Consider the following 19,442-nt stretch of genomic DNA (forward strand, 5'->3'; position numbering starts at 1 on the left):
AAGTATACAGAAACAGGACAGATGAAGCCTCAAATGCCATCTTTACTCTGAGAAGGCTGGAGAATGTGGCCCAGATCTCATAATCCAGAATTGGAAGGACATATCCACCCTGCCACAGGCTGAGGTAGCCTGCCGCAGAGATCCGCCCCTGTGGGAGAGGCAGAATGTGTGCTCTGAGTGGGCAGCTCACTCCCAAGAGAAGGAAGAAGGAACAGAGCTGTGTAGACCCACGTCCTTATCCCAAGCTGCTTCTCTTCCAGTTCCTGCTTTGGCCAACTCTAGCCTGGAATCAGAGAGAGGGGAGGGATTCCAGGAAAAGTCATTCTCAGCTTAAACAAGCTGGTGATAGAACAATCCAGCACAGTCAATAGCTTGGTAACTTGGCATTATATGTAATATATGATGATGTACATTATATGTAACATGAACTATTATGAGCATATCTCATGTTAGACAGTAGGAAAATCATAGAGAAAAAAAGAAAAAAAATACATATATATTCATACCAAATTAAGGAAGAAATACTAGTAAGCACTACAGTCCTCTCTTCTGCAATTGGCCACACAGTCATTGCTGGCACATAAAACTTCTTCTTTCTGTAACCGTGCCATATTCTCTTTGCCCCTAGCAAGTACCTCAACTCATCATGGTGCTTGTCTGATGGTGGGTGGGGGACCTAATCTGTCACTCCTCAAGGGTCTGTACTATTAGCTGTCCCACCTGTAATGGGCCATTGCAGTTTTCTGTTTCCTTTGTCACAGAGCTTTGGGAGTATTAAAAGGCCTCTGGTCTCATTGTGTAATCATGTGGTCGAATAAGAAAAATATTTCGTCTTTGTCCCAGGTTCCTGGCACAGAGCTCCTAAAACCCTTGGGATTTCCTGAGGGATAAGGATGATGGGATGTCATTTGTTCTAATGAGGGGACCCTTGGTAGCCCCTTAGATAGCTTCAGGATAGGGGCTGGTCATAAGAGGAAAGAAGCACGTGACTAGAGAGTTGAAACTTTCAGACTCACCCCTCTGGGGAGGGGGTGAGGGAATGGAGATTGAATTAATTACCAATGGCCAACAATTTAATCCATTGCGCCTCTGTGATGACACCTCTGTTAAAAACCCTTAAATGATGGGATTTGGGGAGTTTCTGAGTTTGTGTGCACGGGCACGCGCAGGGGGGGGGTAGCACATCCCAACTCCATGGGGACGGAGCCTCCTGCATTCAGGATCCCTCTCAGCGCTGTCTTATGTGCCTTTCATCCATTCATATCTTCCATAACAAATTCTAATGGTAAGTATCAAGTTTTCCTGAGTTCTGTGAGTCATTCTGGTCAATTATTGAAACTGAGGAGGGGGGTGATGGGGATCCCCAACTTTGTCATTGAGTTGGACAGAATCATGGGTAACCTGAGGACCCAATACTTGCAATTGGCCTCCGGAATGGGAGCAGTCTTGTGGGCCCTTAATCCTGTGGAGTCTGACACTCGCTCAGATAGTGTCAAAATTGAATTGGATTGTAGGACACCCAGTGGTGTCAGAATTGGTTGGTGGAAGGGAGGAAACCTTTCAAGTAGCAAACCAATTTCTTTTTGATAGACTCAATCACCCCAACCAATAAAGGAACCTCCTTCTTTGAAGAGTGGTTTACTGCTGTGAAGAGCCCAAGTGGCTGGGCGGTCATCTCAGCTTCCAGTTTAATGAAACCTCTGTGTGTGTGTGTGTGTACACATGTGTGTGTGTGCGTGTGCACACATGAGCACACATGCACACCCCTGGGAGCATTCCTCCTTAGCAACAAAAAGTTCTGAACCAAAATACAAAATTTTGCCAGTAGAGGTTAGGGGTAATCTGAGAGGAGTCACTTCTATTTCCATCTTTTGATCTTGGGCTCCCGAATCCTATCTATGGAAGAAGCAGTATGATACATGAGACACTATTCTGGAACCTACGGCATCCTGGAGGCTGTCACAGAAGGGTGGTTCTCCACTGAAACCCTGTGTCTTCAAAGGCCTGTCTACCGTTCTGTCAGGCCTCAGAAAGATGAGGACCATGGTAAGTCCAGTGAATTCCACGAGCAAAAGCCCATGACCCACTTCATTTGCTGAAAAATTAATTCTCTCATCAAGAGCGATATTGTGTAGAGTAGTATGATAGCAAATAAGGCATTCTGCAGGTTCGTCGGTGGTAGTTTTGTCATTGGCGTTGTGGGAAATGGAGGCCAGTCCGTATTCACATCAACTCCATGAAAACAAGGCGCTGCCTCTGGTGGAAAGGCGTGGAAGAGCACGCGGAAGTGGCCCGGTGTGATCAGCCCGCTATGGTGTGGCTGCAGTGTCGCCAGGAAGTGCTGCCATATCGGGCGCCCCGTGCTGATCTCTGCTGTTGGTGGGTTATAGACGCAGCCAGACCATCATGCCACTGGGTCCAGCACAGATTGTTGACCCACGGGACTATGAGCAAATCTGATGCGTTCAGCCCCTAATTTTTGAGGTGGTTGGTTGTACGGCAAAGGTTAACGGGAACAAACTGGCGCAGAGCAGTGCGGCGCTGCCCTCACGAAAAACCGAAAACACGTGGCCCTGGTTTTGTTTCAAAATAATTGGCAAAACTACTACATGTGGTAACTCAGAAGTTAGGAAGTGCAACTAATAAGCTTGTGGATCTGACTAAGAACATTTTCAGGCCCAGTGTTGGAAATATATGACAAGAAAGGGATGAACTAAAGAAAACTATTCCATTTGCAAGCAGAAAGTAGAGGACATATAGAGAGGGCCTCTAGACTTTCTAAATTCGAAAATACAGTGGTTTTTCAGGGCACCTAAGTGTTTCACTCAGTTAAGCATCTGCCTTCTTGCTCAGGTCACGATCCTGGGGTCCTGGGATTGACCCCACGTCGGGCTCACTGCTCAGCAGGGAGTTTGCTTTTCCCTCTCCCTCTGTCCCCCCCTCGTGCCCCCTCTCTCAAAGAAACAAAATCTTTAAAAAGCCTTTGAGCAGGAAGCGGTATGAGAAAATCTACTTCTCTGTAAATAACGGCTGTTTCTTATGGTAATATGTACATGACTGGATTCCTGAATTGCTGTGGACCAATGATTCCTAGTTACTTCCCATTTCTCCTGTTTTTGAATGGAAATATTTATTATGATTATCTTATTGCTATCTCACCGTTGTATGTTGGGTATATGGGGAGAGGGAGCAAATAACTCTTTGGTTTACAGATGTCTGGATTAAGAGGAGCCACAGGCAAGAAGGTGTACCGAAGAGACCTCGTGCATATCTAGACCATCCGCATCTGGATACAGTTCTTAAGATACTGGACTTTGAGTTTGTGATAAAGTTGCATGATATTTTTCAGCAATCTTGGAAGTGAGTGAATTCATTTGACACGTAGGAGAAATACAAATAATTACAGCTAATGGGCGATTGTGGTAGATGAAATATGGCCACAGATTCTATGCAGCTCGCCCCATGAAGAGATGGAGTGGGTTTCTGTACGTCTTGAATTGTGGCTGGCTCATGACTTCATTCAGCCAAAACACATGGCAGAAGTGACAATGTGCAAACTCAGTCTAAACCTCCAGAGACCTTGCTGCAGCCACACTCGCTTTCTTGGAACGAGTCTATTCTGAATAAGCCTGCCCTCTCTTTCCTGTGGAGAGAGAGGCCTGGCCGCCCCAAACTTGCCAGCTGTCCCAGCTGAGGCCCCATATAGAGGAGTGGGCTCGTCAGACACTGTCTAGGGCAAAGATGAGGTGTCTCAGCTGAGCCCAACCCAAGTCTTCAACCCTCAGAACTGAGAGAAAATAAATGCTTATTTTGAGCCATAGAGTTTTGAGGTGGTTTGTTACCTGGAAAAGTCCAGTTCTGTGGCTTCCTATAGAAGTTTTCTGTCTTTCTACTGAGGTTGTAGAAACCTTGAGGGCAGTAACTGCATTTCCCAATTTTTGTGACTTCTAAAACTCTTAGCCCAGAGCTGCGTACAGATGGGTACGATGTGAATGCTTTTTATGTGCTTGAAGCTATTTTTCCTCTGTTTGAAAATACAGAATTTAAAAGAATATTAGAAGAAAAAGTTTAGGCTAGCTTACACGTGTCATAGGGTTCACTGCTCCCCTTCTGCCTCCTTTTTTCCCCTGACAAGGGGAAGGGATTTGGTCTATGACCACTGGTCATCAGGATCAGGGGAAACCAGATTTTTTCATCTACTTTTGTTAGACTCTCAATGGGTAGTGAAGAAGTGTCCCCTGCTTAAAGAGGTGCCGATATAAATAGATAAAGGAAACAACTAAGTTTTTTGGAAGTGGGCAGTGTTGGCCCAAACTGAATCTTTGAGCTTATGTCTGTGGACATTACTGGGCCTAATAACGCAAGCAGATGAGTTGGAAGCAGGCCAGTGAGAGTCAGAACAATTGCCTGGAATCATCTTGCTTCCTTCCTGATATGATTCTGCTCTGCTCCTGTTTCCTCCTGAATCCTGACCTCTGGCTTTATTTCCCACTTACAACCTACTCACTCTTCCCTTTGAACTGGCATTGCTATTAGGGATTCCTGGCTTGGGCTGTTAGCAATTAGTATGGATGCTGGCTTAAGTTCACCTTTGGATCTTTCCACTCAGGGTTGCCTTACATAGGCTGCTGTGACCTAATTTTAGCTCCTCATGGAGTGACCATCCAGAGATGCTGCAAGAAAGAGCCTAGAGGTGGGGGAGGACCTCGCAGACATTGACGTCACATCGGCTGCTGTCAGGTCTTGGAGGTAGTTGGCTAACGGGAGAAAGAAAAGAAGTAAAATACACTGCTACCATTTAAAAACTAGAGATGTAAAAGTTTCCTCAGTGAAATTATTATGTAACATACACAATGCATTTTCTCTTGCTGGAGTTGAGAGAGGGAGTTCCCAGGCTGTGCCGCCTTAGAACAGCAGGTGTCTGCCGAGCTGTGCTGAGGGCTCCCGCCCCTGTGCCCACCAGGCAGCTCTGCTGTATTCTGCTATCAATGTGGCTGATGAGTAGAAGGATCCGAAAGAAGGATTCCGCTGGCTTGGAGAATGCACCGTAAGTCTTGGATGTGAGTTCACACCGTCTTCCTTTCTTAAGCCTTGTATCAGAGCTCATCATGAGAAACTTGCTCATAAATGTTTGTTGGCCAACTAACTGAATATCTCTTCAGTGTAAGAACAACAGAGTTACTTTAAAAGCCATGTTGTGACTTTCAATTTTGTAACAAGGTCAAAATACTATTTGTTCCCTTTATGCTTATTTAAAAATCACCCATGAATCTCTAACGTGATAGTTACTAGAAATGTGGGTGGGCAGAGTCAGCAAGTGACAATACTGCCTTTCTGTGTATGAAGCCTCATTAATACTTCAATATTCATCTGAAGACAGAAGGGTATGTGTCCCCCAATCCCCTGGCCTCCCATTATGTTTTTGCTTGATTACTGCAGGTGTGCAAAAGCCTTTTCTGCGTGAAGCCACATGTCTCTGCATAGGAGTTTGGGGTTTGGGAGTGCATTTATCAAATGCATGCCAGCTCCTGAAAAACTCCCTAAGAAAATTGTAGAACACCTGCATACTAATGGTTTTTATTGTTGGAATTATTTTATTGCACAATCAAAAACCTACAATCATATCATGGAAACATGCTACATGACTCCAAGTACAGAAATTGGCTGTGAACTTCACTGCTGACACTTTATTTCTTGTAATTAAACTTCTACTTTTATTTCACCTATTTTATCCCATAAACAGGGAAAGAAAATAAAACATATGGAAGGAACTGCGGGATGTTGTGGTTTATTCCATGTTTTGGTATTTTTAGCTGTTGCCAATGAACCCAAAGCCCTGAAATTTGTACTCGAAGTGTTTTAAAAAAATAAATTCATTAGTTAAAGAATATTGAAAAGCTAGCTATATATTTAGGTTGGAATCTTCTGTATTTCCTTGTCTTGTGGAAAGTAACAGACCTCAGTTGCCTGTGTTTTCTTTCCTCTTCAAAACCACTTCTGCTCCAAAGACCATGAACCTGAACTGAAGAAACGACTCTTTCCTGCTGGCGTGAGATAATTCAGTCTCCATGATGTCTTAATCCTGGGCCTCCCTTAATTGACTTCTAACTGTGCTGAACTGTGGCTGCTAGGAGTTGCAATGTGGATCGCAATTTACAAGGCACTGGAATCGTTTCTCGTCCTCAAATTAGTCCTGAGCTATACTTGAGAAAGATTTAAAAAAAAAAGAAAGGTTTACCTTGCTGGCAGTCTTGCCATCTCAAGTGAGACTTTCTTACCATCTCAGAATGGATGGTTGCGTTTTAACAACTTAGTTAGGGACAGAAAGGAAAGAGCATTAGGGCTGCCGATACCTTGTCAATTTTGTCTTAATAAAGTTGCCTCATGTGGCTTATCTTGTCCAGGGGGATTGAAGAGCTCCTAATGCTCTTAGATGTTCATGAGGGGATGGTGATTATTTTGAAGCTCTGTTCTGTGGGGATCCAGTATAAGGATCACCTCCTTTTCCTTTCCCATAAATGTCATTGGGATATATTTATTAATTAGGAAGTGTCGTAGATCTTACCAGGGTGGGGGGAGAGGAAGTTATTTCTTCTATGGTCCCTTATGGCCATTTAACATTTATTTCTACCTATCCTACTTAGGTTCTTCCTTTCCATCTTGGAACCCCCAGCTCGGAAAGCCATGATATGTGTACATACACACACCAGTGGGTACAGGCATTCTGTTAACTCTTGGAATCAATAAGATATGTTAGAGTCCTCAAAGAATTCACAGCCCAAGGGGGAGATAGGTACATAAATGACAGTGATATAATTTAGAACGATATATGTAAAGAGTATTTATGGGAGAGGACGGACACCTATCACCGGGGCTGGAGGAGTAAAGGGTGATTTTCTGGAGGAGATGGCAACTGAATCAGCTCTTTCAGGATGAGTCAGAATCAGTTCCATGTCATGCTGGAATGCAGACGGGAGGTTTGAGGGGAGCTCATCAGGCCAGGAGGTCAGTATGAGCGGTTCTGCATGCCATGGCAATGGGCTTGGACTTCACCAAGAAGAGGGTGGGGAGGCTCTTCAGCAGGGAGTGAAACTGGTCTGATCTGTGCCTTAGGTATGTCATTTAGGCAGCTAGGCACAGGGTGAATTTGAGCACGGGAAAACTAAAGCTGGAAGTCGGACAGGAAGCTGGTACGGTTGTGCAGGATGAAGTCCTGAACCAGGGTGGTGATAGCAAGATAGAGTTGGGGTTAGATTTGAGAAATAGTTAATAAAATAAATTGGAAGGACTTAGACTAAGTTCATAGAAGGTGACTCAGAGGTTCCTTAATTCTTTAGAATGACCACAGAAGTTACTCCTGCTTCGGAGGCTGGATCCTTCATTCGAGACCTGAAGATCCTTCTTCATGATTGTCTGCCTATAGCTTTGTGGAGAGGCTGGCATGAACATACTGGGGGTTATGGGTGGGCGTTCAGGTATGAAATCATAAGAATTCTATGAAGTCTGGTCCTTCTCATTCTCAGGAACCTTTGGACATTGTGGGAAAACGGTGATGGAGAACTGAGGATGAATGGGGCTGGGAAAATTGGGACTAGTTTTCAGTTAAGCCTAGGATTTGCATTTCTAAGTGTTTCCTGATTGAGAGCCATATCTCTTGTCATGGGAATGCCATTTGGCTCCTAGAATGATTCCTCAGAGCTTTTAGGAGAAAGCCAGCATCCTGGGCTTTGTACTCAAGATCCTGTGATGGTCTGTCCCGGTCTCCTTCATCCTCCTCTCCCACCACTCCACGCGTGCATTCTTTTTCTGTGCCTTGCCATTCTTGCCATTTAATAATCATGGATCTTTGCAAATGTCATTCCTACTGCTCAAGTTTTGTCCCACAGTTTCCCATCCAAATACCTTTTACTCACCTTCAAAAAGTATCCTGGAAATCTTACCAGACGGTAAAGCCTTGAAGGAAAAGAACTGCATTTATGTGCACGTGTATGTATACTTATTTTTAGTGGTTAGCTCAGTGCTTAGCAAAGAGTTTTGAATGAATATGGGTAGGTATTTCTCTTGTCCTATAGCAGGCTCAGATTGTCAGGGATTTATAAGTCGTAAGAATAACTTAAGATACCCAGCAATAAAACATTTTGGGAAAAAGGTGACAATGCTTTTAAAAATGTAAAAATGATCTACCAAAGTATATTATTATTGTAATGAATGCATGTTTATCTACTCACTCATTTAGCTAATACTTATCTGGCAAAATCTGTGAGCAAAGCATAAATAGAACAGGTATGGCATGCTTAGGAGACTTACCTGATTGATGTCCAGATCTTTGGAGGACTAGAAGTTCAGGAATAATATTGAATGTTTTACTGACCTTGCATATTGCGGAGCACTCAGTGTGGCTGGGCTGGTGGAAAGCATTAGGTCCCCTGGCAGGGAATCTGAGCTCTGACAAGCGGACTGAGTGAAACACCTCTCTCACTTTCAATGTCCTCATCTGTAAAGCCTGGATAAAGACACACACCTCCTGGGTTGTTATGCAATTTAGTGAGAGGATGGGAGCTAATGTGGGTGTAGATAATCTGGCGCCGGGGCCGGCTTTATGAGTATGTGGCCCGCGTAGTTGCATGGAGTCTTATCCTTGACTTAATGCCCTACTGTCGCCATTTTGAAATTCTCCATAACTAGTGAATGAGGGACCTCACATTTTCATTTTGCCCTGGGTCCCTTAAATTGTGTAGCCAGTTCTGCTTGACACATAATAGGCATATAATAGTACTCTCAAAAGAGCCCTAAATTCTTAACCTGAGATGAGAAGGAAAGATTAGGGGCCATTTCTAATGAGCGTTGGGCTTTGATGGTACCTTCACTGTGCTCTTCCACCGAAGGCATGCTGTTGCTTCTTCTGGTCCCATACCTGCTTCCTGAAGAGCATACAGATTTTTCAATTCTGCCATCCACTTTTTTTCATTTATTTAAAAAATCCATACTGAGATCATTCTTTTATCTAAACTACTATTTTTATCCCCCACCTGCCCCCACTTCCTACCAAGATAAACACATTGGCCACCAGCTGTACATAAAATCAAAAATGCAAATTCCTTTTTGATTCCATCGAGGTTCGAGTTGCAGGGAGTTTTTTGTTTTGCTTTTTCTGGTGTTAAAATACTTTAGAAAATGTAAAAAAAATTTTTTTTTATCTAAGTCACTGAGATAGTTTGATTTTTGACATCTACCGTATAACTTTAAGATTTTAATATCTTTGTTGACCATAAATTGACTGTGAGTTTTGCTCTGATGAAAATTACTTGTGCCTGAAAGCTACACTGGGTTGAAACATTCTACCACAGTAATCCCTATGGATTAGAGCATATTGAAGTACAACCATGGGAAATAGAACGCTTCTTTTAAACCCCTGAGCCAACAAATGAGGTCATTTGATGCTGAGAGACTGTGAATGTCCACGGTGGGGTTAGCTCACCAGTAACATTAAGCTGGTTTGGGCTGACCTCTCCCTAGTTGGTGGTAGGAATACCAGGATTTTTTTTTATCATTCCTCTTTTGCTTTTTGTCCTTCCAAGTTACAAGCTGTAAAATAGACTAAAATGTGGTTGAATCTCTACATGGTTAAAAGTAAGTCAACTTTGTACGGACTATTTGCTTTTGAATTTGCCGTCTAAATGCCTTGATAGCACGTTAAAAATGGCAACGTGTTAGGCATTTTAAATGGGGACGCTTTCAGGTGTCATCACTAAATGACAATTCAGGAAAACTTACTTTGTATCTCCCCCAAATGCTGAGATGGAAAACTGAATGAAAAGAAAAATGGGAAAACAAAACCAATTGGAATCATGCCTGGCTTGTTTACTTTAGGAAATCTCTTAACACTCATTTTAATCAATTGAAAAGAGATGGTTCATCAGATCATAGAATTTTAGAGCTGAAAGGAGCCTCAGAGATTATCTCATCTGACTCTCTCATTTTATGGATGAGGAAACTGGGACCAAGTGAGGGGAAGATTGCTTTCTAGCATTCCACGGCTAATTAGCAGCTGGGCAGAGAACCGAAGTCACCACATGCCCAGCCTGGTGTTTTATCCAGCCTGGATTACTGCCTCATTTTCATACCAACTTAAAGTCTTTATATATTTCCAAATTAAAAAGGCTTACAAAAGTAATTTAGAGAGGGACGCCTGGGTGGCTCAGTAGGTTAAGCGTCTGCCTTTGGCTTGGGTCATGATCCCAGGGTCCTGGGATCAAGTCCAACATGGGGCTCCTTACTTAGCAGGGAGCCTACTTCTCCCTCTGCCTGCTGTTCCCCCTGCTTGTGCTCACTCTCTCTCTCTGGCAAATAAATAAATAAAACCTTTTTTAAAAAAAGTAATTTAGTGAACCTAAGAAGAATATGTTTTTTAGTTGAGTGAGAACTTTCAAGTATGTTTCTAACTTTTGACTGGTACTGGATATAAAGCCGTTTTGCACCTAGTAGACACTCAGTAAGTATTTGTAGATTGATGGAATGCTCAGAAAAAGTTAATTTATTAAAAAAATAATAATAAAAAAAGACCAAACCCACAAAACCCTAAACCCATATGTTTAACATTACATAAGGGAAAATGCTTATGTCTAATATCAAAGGAAATAAGTCCTTCCCCCAATAAAGTCCTAAATGCAATTTCAGGTGTTCTTCCCATAAACAAAAAGAAGCCTACGTGGTAGGGTAATCACAGACTTGCCCAAGGTTGCTTATCAATAGGGTGGACCATATCATTTTTTGTCCAAACTGTGTCACTTTTGAGGGCAAAAGGAGACATTATAAATATTTCTGTTGAGGCTACAAGTATAAACAGGGACTTTCCAGGGCAGCTAAGACACGTGGATCACCTTACCTATGAAATGATAAAAAGTTTACATCAATTCAGTATTTCCTGTGTGCTAGGCAAGGCCTCAGGGACTTCTAGACTTAAGTGTCCTTTTTACTGGTTGAGCAGGTAAAGTCTTCAGTGACATTTTATTATGAGGTTTAAATATTATATTAAAAGTCAGAGTGTGGGATCTCATAATTTTTATTTCCTACAATGAAAGGTGCAGAAATCTTTTCTGTTTCTCTAGGTAGAAAGCAACGACCATCCCCCCGCCCCCACTCTCTACCTCCTTCCACCCCCAAACCCCCCCCCCCAAATTTCTTCCTCAAGTCCCTCTTTCTGAGACTTCTTTGACTGGCAAAATTCAAATAGGATTACTCAGTGTTGAATATTTTTCTGAAAACAGCTTCCTGGTGAGGAAGGTTTCTTTGTCCTGACAAGATAGGTTGCTGCTGAATTTGCTTTTCTCACTTTTAGTTGGTTTTATAATGGGGCTGTTGAAAGCAATGAACGGTTTAGAAAAATACCCTTGGTGCGGCGAAATAGGGACCATTTCCAAAGCTTGTTCAAAATCTGATTACATTAGCAATTTCTCAAATCCATTGTATTAGCTTTGTAATTTGCTTTCATGACCCACAGAATCTATTGACTCAGACAATGACTTTTTTTTTTTTTAAAAGGAGGAGAAAAAGACCTCTCTCTTTGGAAAATACAAACTTTGAGGAACTTGGAAACAGTAGATTTCTAGATTGTCTGGAAGGTAAGATCCAAATCGACCCAATTTGCTTGTCATGGTTTGTGGTGGCTCTGCAGGGAGCTGGGAGGGATGCCTTGATAACTTTTTCGTATTTTAGACAGTGCTTTAAGGAGTCACCATGGGCTGTGCTCCTAGACCGTCTTTCTACAGGGAGGAAGCAACCTTGACGGTTGAAAATAGCTAATATGCTTATCGACGCTTGAGCATGGGCCCGGATCTTGATCCTCAGTGCTTTCCTAATATTTTCCCGCTTCACCTTCACGGAAGTCCTATGAGAATGTCAACCGTAACTTGCCCTCATTTGCAGACGAGAAAGCAGAGCCTTGAGAGAGGTAGCTTCACCCGGAACTGGCAAAATTGTGATTTACAGGCAGTTTTGTCTGATTCTACGGGCTGTCCTCTGGGCTCTGAACTAACCACTCTGCCAGGCCATGTTGCCTGGACTCTCTCGGACTTATCTCAATATCAATAGGATTTTCTCCATTGCAAGCCAGCCCCCACTTATCCGAACCAGAACATTTGCATGCGGCTCTGGATTGAATGGCGCCCACCCCCAAAGGATATGTTGAAGTCCTAAATCCCAGTACCTCAGAATGTGACCTTATTTGGAAATAGGGTCTTGTAAGAGGATCAAGTTAAAGGGAGGTTGGCAGTGCGGGTCCTTGTCCGATACGACTGGGTGCCCTTATTAAAAGGGGGAGTGTGGACACAGACAGCAGTAAGACAGTGTGAAGAGGATGGGAAGGAGCCAGCCATCTGGAAGCCAAAGCTACAAGCGGTCTGCAGGGAGAGAGGCCTGGAATAGACCCTTCCCCAGCGCCTCTGCTGAGAGCACATCCCTGCAAACTTCTTGATTCCAGACTTCTGGCCTCCAGAGCCGGGAGGCGATACATTTCTGTGGTTGGTCTGAGGCAGGCCCCCCTGTTTCTGACACTTTGTTGCAGCGGCCCTAGCAATACACGTTTCCCCACGTTTTAGCTGGTGGGGACTTGCTCCTGAGTGACCCAGGACGTCTGCTGTTTTTTCCTGACTGTGGCCAGTGCAAGGAGCAGGGAGAGACAGGGCCAGGCCCGAAGTGCCCGAGATGCCTCATCATCTCCAGGCTTCAGCACTGAGCCCTGGCTGCCTGGCCACCGCCCATGGGGGGAGGGCGGGTGATGGCCCGTGTGGTGGCTCTGATCTCCCACCTCTTAGATGCGCACAATGTGGTTCCAAGCAGACTCCTTTTTCTCTCTTTCCTACCCCCGGTGGGAGAATGATCTGTCATGGCTCTTGAATAATGCACACATTGATGATTTCTTAATAACTTAAAAGCCCTTATGATGGGGTGAGGAGAAGGAAGAAAACATGTCCCACCCCCTACAAAGGGAGAACAAAAGCCTTCATTCAAATCCTTCACAGGAGGATTCTTGGAACTGCCAGGGGAGCCCCCAATCCTCAGCTTCTGGGGAAAGTAATCTGGTTTTCTCACACTCACCACTCCCTCTAAGTGCAACCAGAAACACAACTCTCCTATTAGCTAGATATAATAAAATGCTCAGTAAACCCAAAATGATGAAGGCCCAGCCAGGAAACTTTCAAACACTCATGTTTACAGCACACCTGGCGAGCATTTTTACAGCAAAGTATAAAATATGCCCTTTTAAATCGCGCAGAATTGGTGGCATAGCCCATTTATGCCCTTTAAGCTGTAAGCCAGAGTTTGCAGAGTTTATAAACTCCTTATAACCCTTCTCTATAATGTAAAAATTTAGAATAAAAAGAGTAGTTTGACAAGCTGTAGAGGTCAAAACAAACAGCTTCTATTTCTTGTCTGAGGAAGAGAAAGCTGAAGGGAGACTAAGCGTCTTTATGGGATTGCTTTGGCCCAGGGGAGAAAGCCCGTAAAGAGGACTTTAATCAGATAAATTCCGTCTTCTCTTTGATTTCTACTGTCGCGTTGAGGACAGACTTATAAAGAAGAACACTTTTGTCAAACAAGGTGTTAGAATAGCGGTAACCCGCTTGGGGTTGGCATGTCGTCACCCCAGTATGGCCATTCCAGGTGCTGATCTGGAGCCTTTCTCTCAAGGTATGTGTTTCCCCAGTAGACTTGTAAATGTCTGTGGGTCTTTCCTGATGCCGGGACCTCCCACACTCGGGCCATGCATCCTGCATTCCATCCTCTGCCCCCCGTACCTCCACTGCACTCCCCTGGGCCCACCTCAATTCCTTCAGCTTTCATTTATAATCAGTGACCCCGCAGCCTGTTGGGCACCTGCCGCTCCCCGCATTCTTCTCTCTTTCCTCTCTGGAGTCCTCATGGTCTGTCTCTGATGGCAAAATGTATTTTCCTGAACCCTCTGTCTCAGGTTGGTCCCGGGAAATGAACTCCACGGTGGAGCCTGGGAAGTGCTCCTGGGGCCATCTCCTGGGGGGGGGGGGATACAGGAAGAAGGATGAGGCGGAGGGAGAAGTTAACGAAGATGAAGCCGCAGCAAAGGTCTCCGTGGACCCGTGTGAAGCTGTTCATCTGGAAGAGCCGAGTCTTCCATAAACCTGCCTCAAGGGGCACCAGAGGCCGGCTGGCCCCGGGGGAGGGCATGGTCTTGGGTAAGGAAGCTGTCTGTGACTATGGGCAGCTGTCACTTGGGGAGGGACTCAGCCAGGAACCTCTGGCTACCAGCAAGCTTAGCAGCTAGGGAATGAGTGTTGGGTCTTTGCGGGGTGGATCTGGGTGGGGGCCACTGTGCTCACTACACCCTCATTGTAGAATGCCCATCTGAGGAAACAAGGCCTTATAGAGAAATAAAGGCTGCAAGTAAGGTTAGGAGGAATCTCATATCTATTTTTTTTTTACATTTACTGAAATAGAATAACAAAATATATATTATCAATGCTAGTTTACATAGCTTAAATCAGTAATAATTAATGCTCTACAATTAATTAATTTATTATTTATCTCTTTCACTTCCCCTAAGCTTTAATAAGATATTACAAATGTGTTTTTCTTTGTTATAAATAATACATTAATAATTGCTGTTAACTGAGTACATACTATATTGCAGATACTTCCTACTTTATTCAATCTTCATAAGATGCCATAAGAAGGTTACCATTATCCCCATTATGGATGAGGAAAGCAAGCTTTTTTAAAAAAAATTTAAATTCAATTAATGAACATATTTGTTTCAAGGGTACAGGTCTGTGACTCACCAGTCTTATATAACACCCAGTGCTCATTACAACACATACCCTCCCCACTTTCCATCACTCAGTTACCCATCCCTCCACACCCCCCCCCATCCAGCAGCCCTCAGTTTGTTTCCTATGATTAAGAGTCTCTTATGGTTTGTCTCCCTCTCTGGTTTCATCTTGTTTCATTTTTGCCTCTCTTCCTCTATGATCCTCTGCTTTGTTTCTTAAATTCCACATATCAGTGAGATCATATAATTGTCTTTCTCTGATTGACTTATTTTGCTTCGTATAATACCCTCTGGTTCTGTCCATGTCATTGCAAATGGCAAGATTTCATTTTTTTTGATGGCTGTGAAACATTCCATTGTATATATACACCACATGTTCTTTATCCATTCATCTGTCGATGGACATCTGGGCTCTTTCTACAGTTTGGCTACAGTGGACATTCCTGCTATAAACATTGGGGTGCAGGTGCCCCTTCAGATCACTACCTTTGTATCTTTGGGGTAAATACCCAGTAGTGCAATCCTGGGTTGTAGGGTAGCTCTATTTTCAACTTTTTGAGGAACCTCTATACTATTTTCCAGAGAAAGCAAGCTTTTTATAAAAGATTTATTTATGTATTTAAGAGAGAAAGAGAGCAGGGCCAGGGAAGGGCAGATGGAGAGGGAGCAAGAAATGCAAGCAGACTCCGTGGTGAGCTCAGAGCCCCAAGTGGGGCTTGATCTCACAACCCTGAGTTCATGACCTGAACTGAACTAAGGAGTCAGATGCTTAACCAACTATGCCAGGTGCCTCAGGAAAACAAGCTTTAAAGAGAACAGATTACTGTCTTATTCACACATAAATGGCAGAACTGAGGTGTGAACCCAGCTGACCCTAGAGGCTCTACTCTTTTTTGGGGGAGAGGGGCAGAGGAAAAGGGAGAGAGAATCTTAGGCAGACTCCACGTGGAGCCTGTTGCAGGGCTTGAGCTTACGACCCTGAGATCATGACCTGAGCCAAAACCAAGACTCCCATGCTTAACCTACTGAGCTACCCAGGCGCCCTGAAGCTCTACTCTTCTAACTCCGTCATGTTGCACTGTAACCTAATAAATAGTTTCTTTTCCCTTTTGGTTCTCCTTCCAGATATCCAATGCCTCTCTGATTTTTGTTTTCCCTGCTAGTTGTGGAAATCCGTTCCTGCAGTCTAACTCTAGTCCTAGAAATTAAAGCATGGAAGAGAGTGGGAGCCCGTACTGACCCTCCCTGGAGTAGCTCGGGGAGTGGTCCTTAGAGAACCCCTCCTCGCTCCTAGCTGGAGCCCGGGCTACACACCCTGACCCCTCATCCATCCCCTGATGCAGGACAGTCTCCCTTGGCTTCTTGGCAGTGCCCTGAATCTGCAGAGGCCTCACCCCCACAACCTCAGTCCCTCCTCCACCGTCCTCTTCCCCTTCCAGTGCCCCGTTCTTTTTTTTCTTGTTCTTAGTAGAAATGACTATTGATAGCCACAAATTCAGATCTAAAATTCTCATGGCAACAGAAAGAGACTAAGTGGATGCAATTGAACCTCCTAGAATTTCAGGCACAGGGAAGAGAGGTGGAGAAGGGACCACTATGTATATAATGATTGAAAGACTCGTCTTTGTGTGTGTCCTTTTATGAGCATGTTTCACGTTGAAAACCTGGTTTGGTCAAGACCAAAACTTCCTAGAGTTTGAGGCTTCAGGTAAAAAAAATTCCCCACTTCATCATTTCAGAAATTTGAAGTTAAATGGAGCCAATTCTCTGTCTCTCTCTTTCTCCCTCTGTCTCCACACACACACACACACACACACACACACACACACACACACACACAATCTATATCTGTATAATATCTAGGTATATAATTTGTAAAATTATAAATCTATATATAAATATAGATTCTACATAAATATACATCTATATATGCAATTTGTAAAATTATAACAAAAGGAATCTTATCCAGCTGGCTTTATCCAACTTAAAATGTGCCATGTGGGCTTTAGAAAAGAAATCAGGATGAGATGCTTAGCTGAGGCCTTTTTTTATACTAGAATAGTGGAATTAAAATCTCATTTTTTGAAATGAAAAAAGGATAGATTTTCATCTGTCTGAGATAATTTAATATAACCTACCTGGAGGCAGAGGAGAATGGAGCGAATGATTCTTCTAGTCATTTCTAGCTCTATAATTATATTTTCAGAGGGAGAGAATAAAGATTCCTGCTGCTCCACACATTATTATACATTTTGAAGAGGATTCAGAATTTAATATTTGTCATTCAACCACTTTCCTAATTTTATGTCTAATTAGCCAAGAAATTGAAGTTTCAAAAACATTCTTGATTTGCCAAATTCCCATATGTATTTCAATTCAACAAACATTTAGTATGTTCCTTCTATGTGCAGCACTTTGCTGGGGAACCAGGGAAAGAGGCTGAAGGAGGAGGGCACAGGGAGTCTTTGCACTTCCAGAGTCCAGTGAGAAAGGAGGACGATTGGCAATGAGTTGCTAAGCTGGAGCTCTTGTCATTTAACAGAAATGCAAAGGTGGGCTCCGTGCGTTTTGTTGAGGTGGGTGGAACATTGAGGAAGCTTCACAGGAGCGGATGTTGGAACTGGGTCAGGGGTAAGCAGAATGTCACACAGGATGCCTGAAGGGAGGATTGAAGGAGGAAGGAAGGAAGGACTGAGGAAAGAAGGGAGGGATGGAAGGAAGGTGGAAAGGAGGGAAGGAAGAAGGAAGGGAGAGAAGGAAGGAGGGAGGGGGGAAAGGAAGGAGAAAGGGAGGGAAGGAAAGAGTGAAGGAAGGAGGAAGGGAGGGAAAGAAGGAAGAAGAGAGGAAGGAAAGAAGGCAGGCAGGAAGGAAAGTTTCTTTGAGCCACCTCTCCACGGAGACCTTTCTCTGGCCTCTGGATGACTAATGTTCATCTATTGTGTTTACTCTGTAGAATCTGGGGGCTCAAGCATGAAAGGCCCCAGCTCTGCCAGGGTTCTTCAATTCACACTGTCCCATCCTTGCTTCCCACCTGCATTTCAGATAGGGCGGTAGCACAGGCCTCTGTACTCGCAGCCTATCCAGGTGTTTGTACGTGCGGGCTGTGCTGCGTGCCACGGGCTCATCGCGCCCTAACCAGCGCACTACCTCGCAGGAACCCCAGCACTGCAGTGAATTCCCACGGAGAATGCTGTCCTTCTTCCAAGACTGCCTTGTCTTCCGAATCTCCAAAAATAATAGTACTGTTTCTCTCAAAACTGCTATTTCCATAGAGATGAATCTTTCCTCCCACATTTGTCTTATTTTGCAGGACATTGTTAAAAATATCTTTTCATAACTAACTAATAGTACTTATTTCTCCCTTTCACAAGCTTGACTCTCAGGGGTATTATAATGCTGCAAAGGAGGAATGCTTTGTGGGGTTTGTTGCAAACAGCCCGGAGACCGCAGCCCCACGCTCAAAGCCAGCACTCATTTCCGTGTGAAGGCAGTGAATTTGAACTTCAGTGCAGTTCACTTTCTTGGGGCTTCCTAGCCACCCCCATCCTCTTCTGGTGCTCAGACCGGCCCTCTTACCTGCAGCCAGGTGTCAACTAACCCTTCTAAACTGTGACTCCTCAACTGAAAGCGTTGCCTTCTCTAGAGACGCATCTAACGGTGGGATCACAGGCACTGCAACGGGCCTAAGCAGAAGCATGGCCGTGAAGCAGCTGCCGGCCACACGGCTGCCTGAGAGCTCCCGGGCCTCATCCCGGAGGAGCCTCGGCCCATATTGCCCAAAGGCGGGGGAGCTGCCTTTTCTGCACCCACAAATACTTGTCGGAAATGTTGGGGCTTTCTAACTTCTAGGTGCTGATTATTGGTGGTCTCTATGAATGACGCCTGTCCCCCACATTCCTGGGTCTGCAGATACACAGGTGTCTAAGATGCTGCTTCTTAGTTACAGACAGAACAGAGGCTCTTAAGACTTTCCCAGCGTTCCGCTTCTCCACTTCAGAGCCTCAGTCTGCCTCCACCCGAGCATTTATCCTGCTCCTCTGCCTCCTCTACCCGAAGTGAGCCCATTTCCCTGTGGTCTGGGTTCCACCTTGTGCCTCTTGTCTCACTGAGTTTTCTCTCTTCCTTGCCTGTAACTTCAAAGCGTCCCCCTCTTTTCGTGGGAGTTCTTGGCACCACACAACGTACAAATCCTTCTTACCTGAGGACCTGGCTTCCGCTCTGTCTTCAACTCGTGACAAGCTGGTGTTCTTCCGCTCTGTCGGATGTAACTCTTCTTTCTAACACCACTGGTCATCCTCTAATGGCCAACGTCATGGATACTTCCCAGGCCTCATATTTGATTTCCTGGCAATATTTACTCCAGCTGAACATGCCATCCTTCTTAAATTTTCTTTCCTCATTTGATTTCTTCATTGAAGTCATTGTGCTCCTCCTTGGTCTTCTTTCCAGGTGTCTCTTCTTCCATAATATCTCTTAAATATTGATATTTATTTAAATATTGACATCATGAATTTCTCACTAGGCCATTTCTCTTCTTTAGTCCTTCCTGGGCTCTCTCACTTACTCCCAGAGGTTAAAATCCATCTTTCTGCTGTTACTGTGAGCCCATGTCTCCCTCTCAGACCTCTCTTCTATGCCC

At 44.2% G+C, this 19,442-nt stretch overlaps 1 protein-coding gene across 9 annotated transcripts in view; it reads left to right on the forward strand.

The window, feature by feature from the left end:
- Positions 1-19,442, forward strand: part of LOC123797886 (uncharacterized) — a 297,452-nt gene that overhangs the window by 180,336 nt on the left and 97,674 nt on the right. For all 9 annotated transcript variants that reach the window (XR_015725794.1, XR_015725795.1, XM_087864735.1 and 6 more), the window contains one exon: positions 11,542-11,621. Coding sequence is in view for 7 of the 9 variants with exons in the window: in XM_087864735.1 (XP_087720861.1) it covers positions 11,542-11,621 (80 nt within the window). In the remaining 2 variants the exon portion in view is untranslated. The remainder of the gene's footprint in view (positions 1-11,541; positions 11,622-19,442) is intronic.

The sequence above is a fragment of the Ursus americanus genome, chromosome 9 (genome assembly GCF_024610735.1).
Source record: "Ursus americanus isolate L20-20 chromosome 9, mUrsAme1.1.p, whole genome shotgun sequence".
In the NCBI taxonomy this organism is placed as follows: Eukaryota; Metazoa; Chordata; class Mammalia; order Carnivora; family Ursidae; genus Ursus; species Ursus americanus.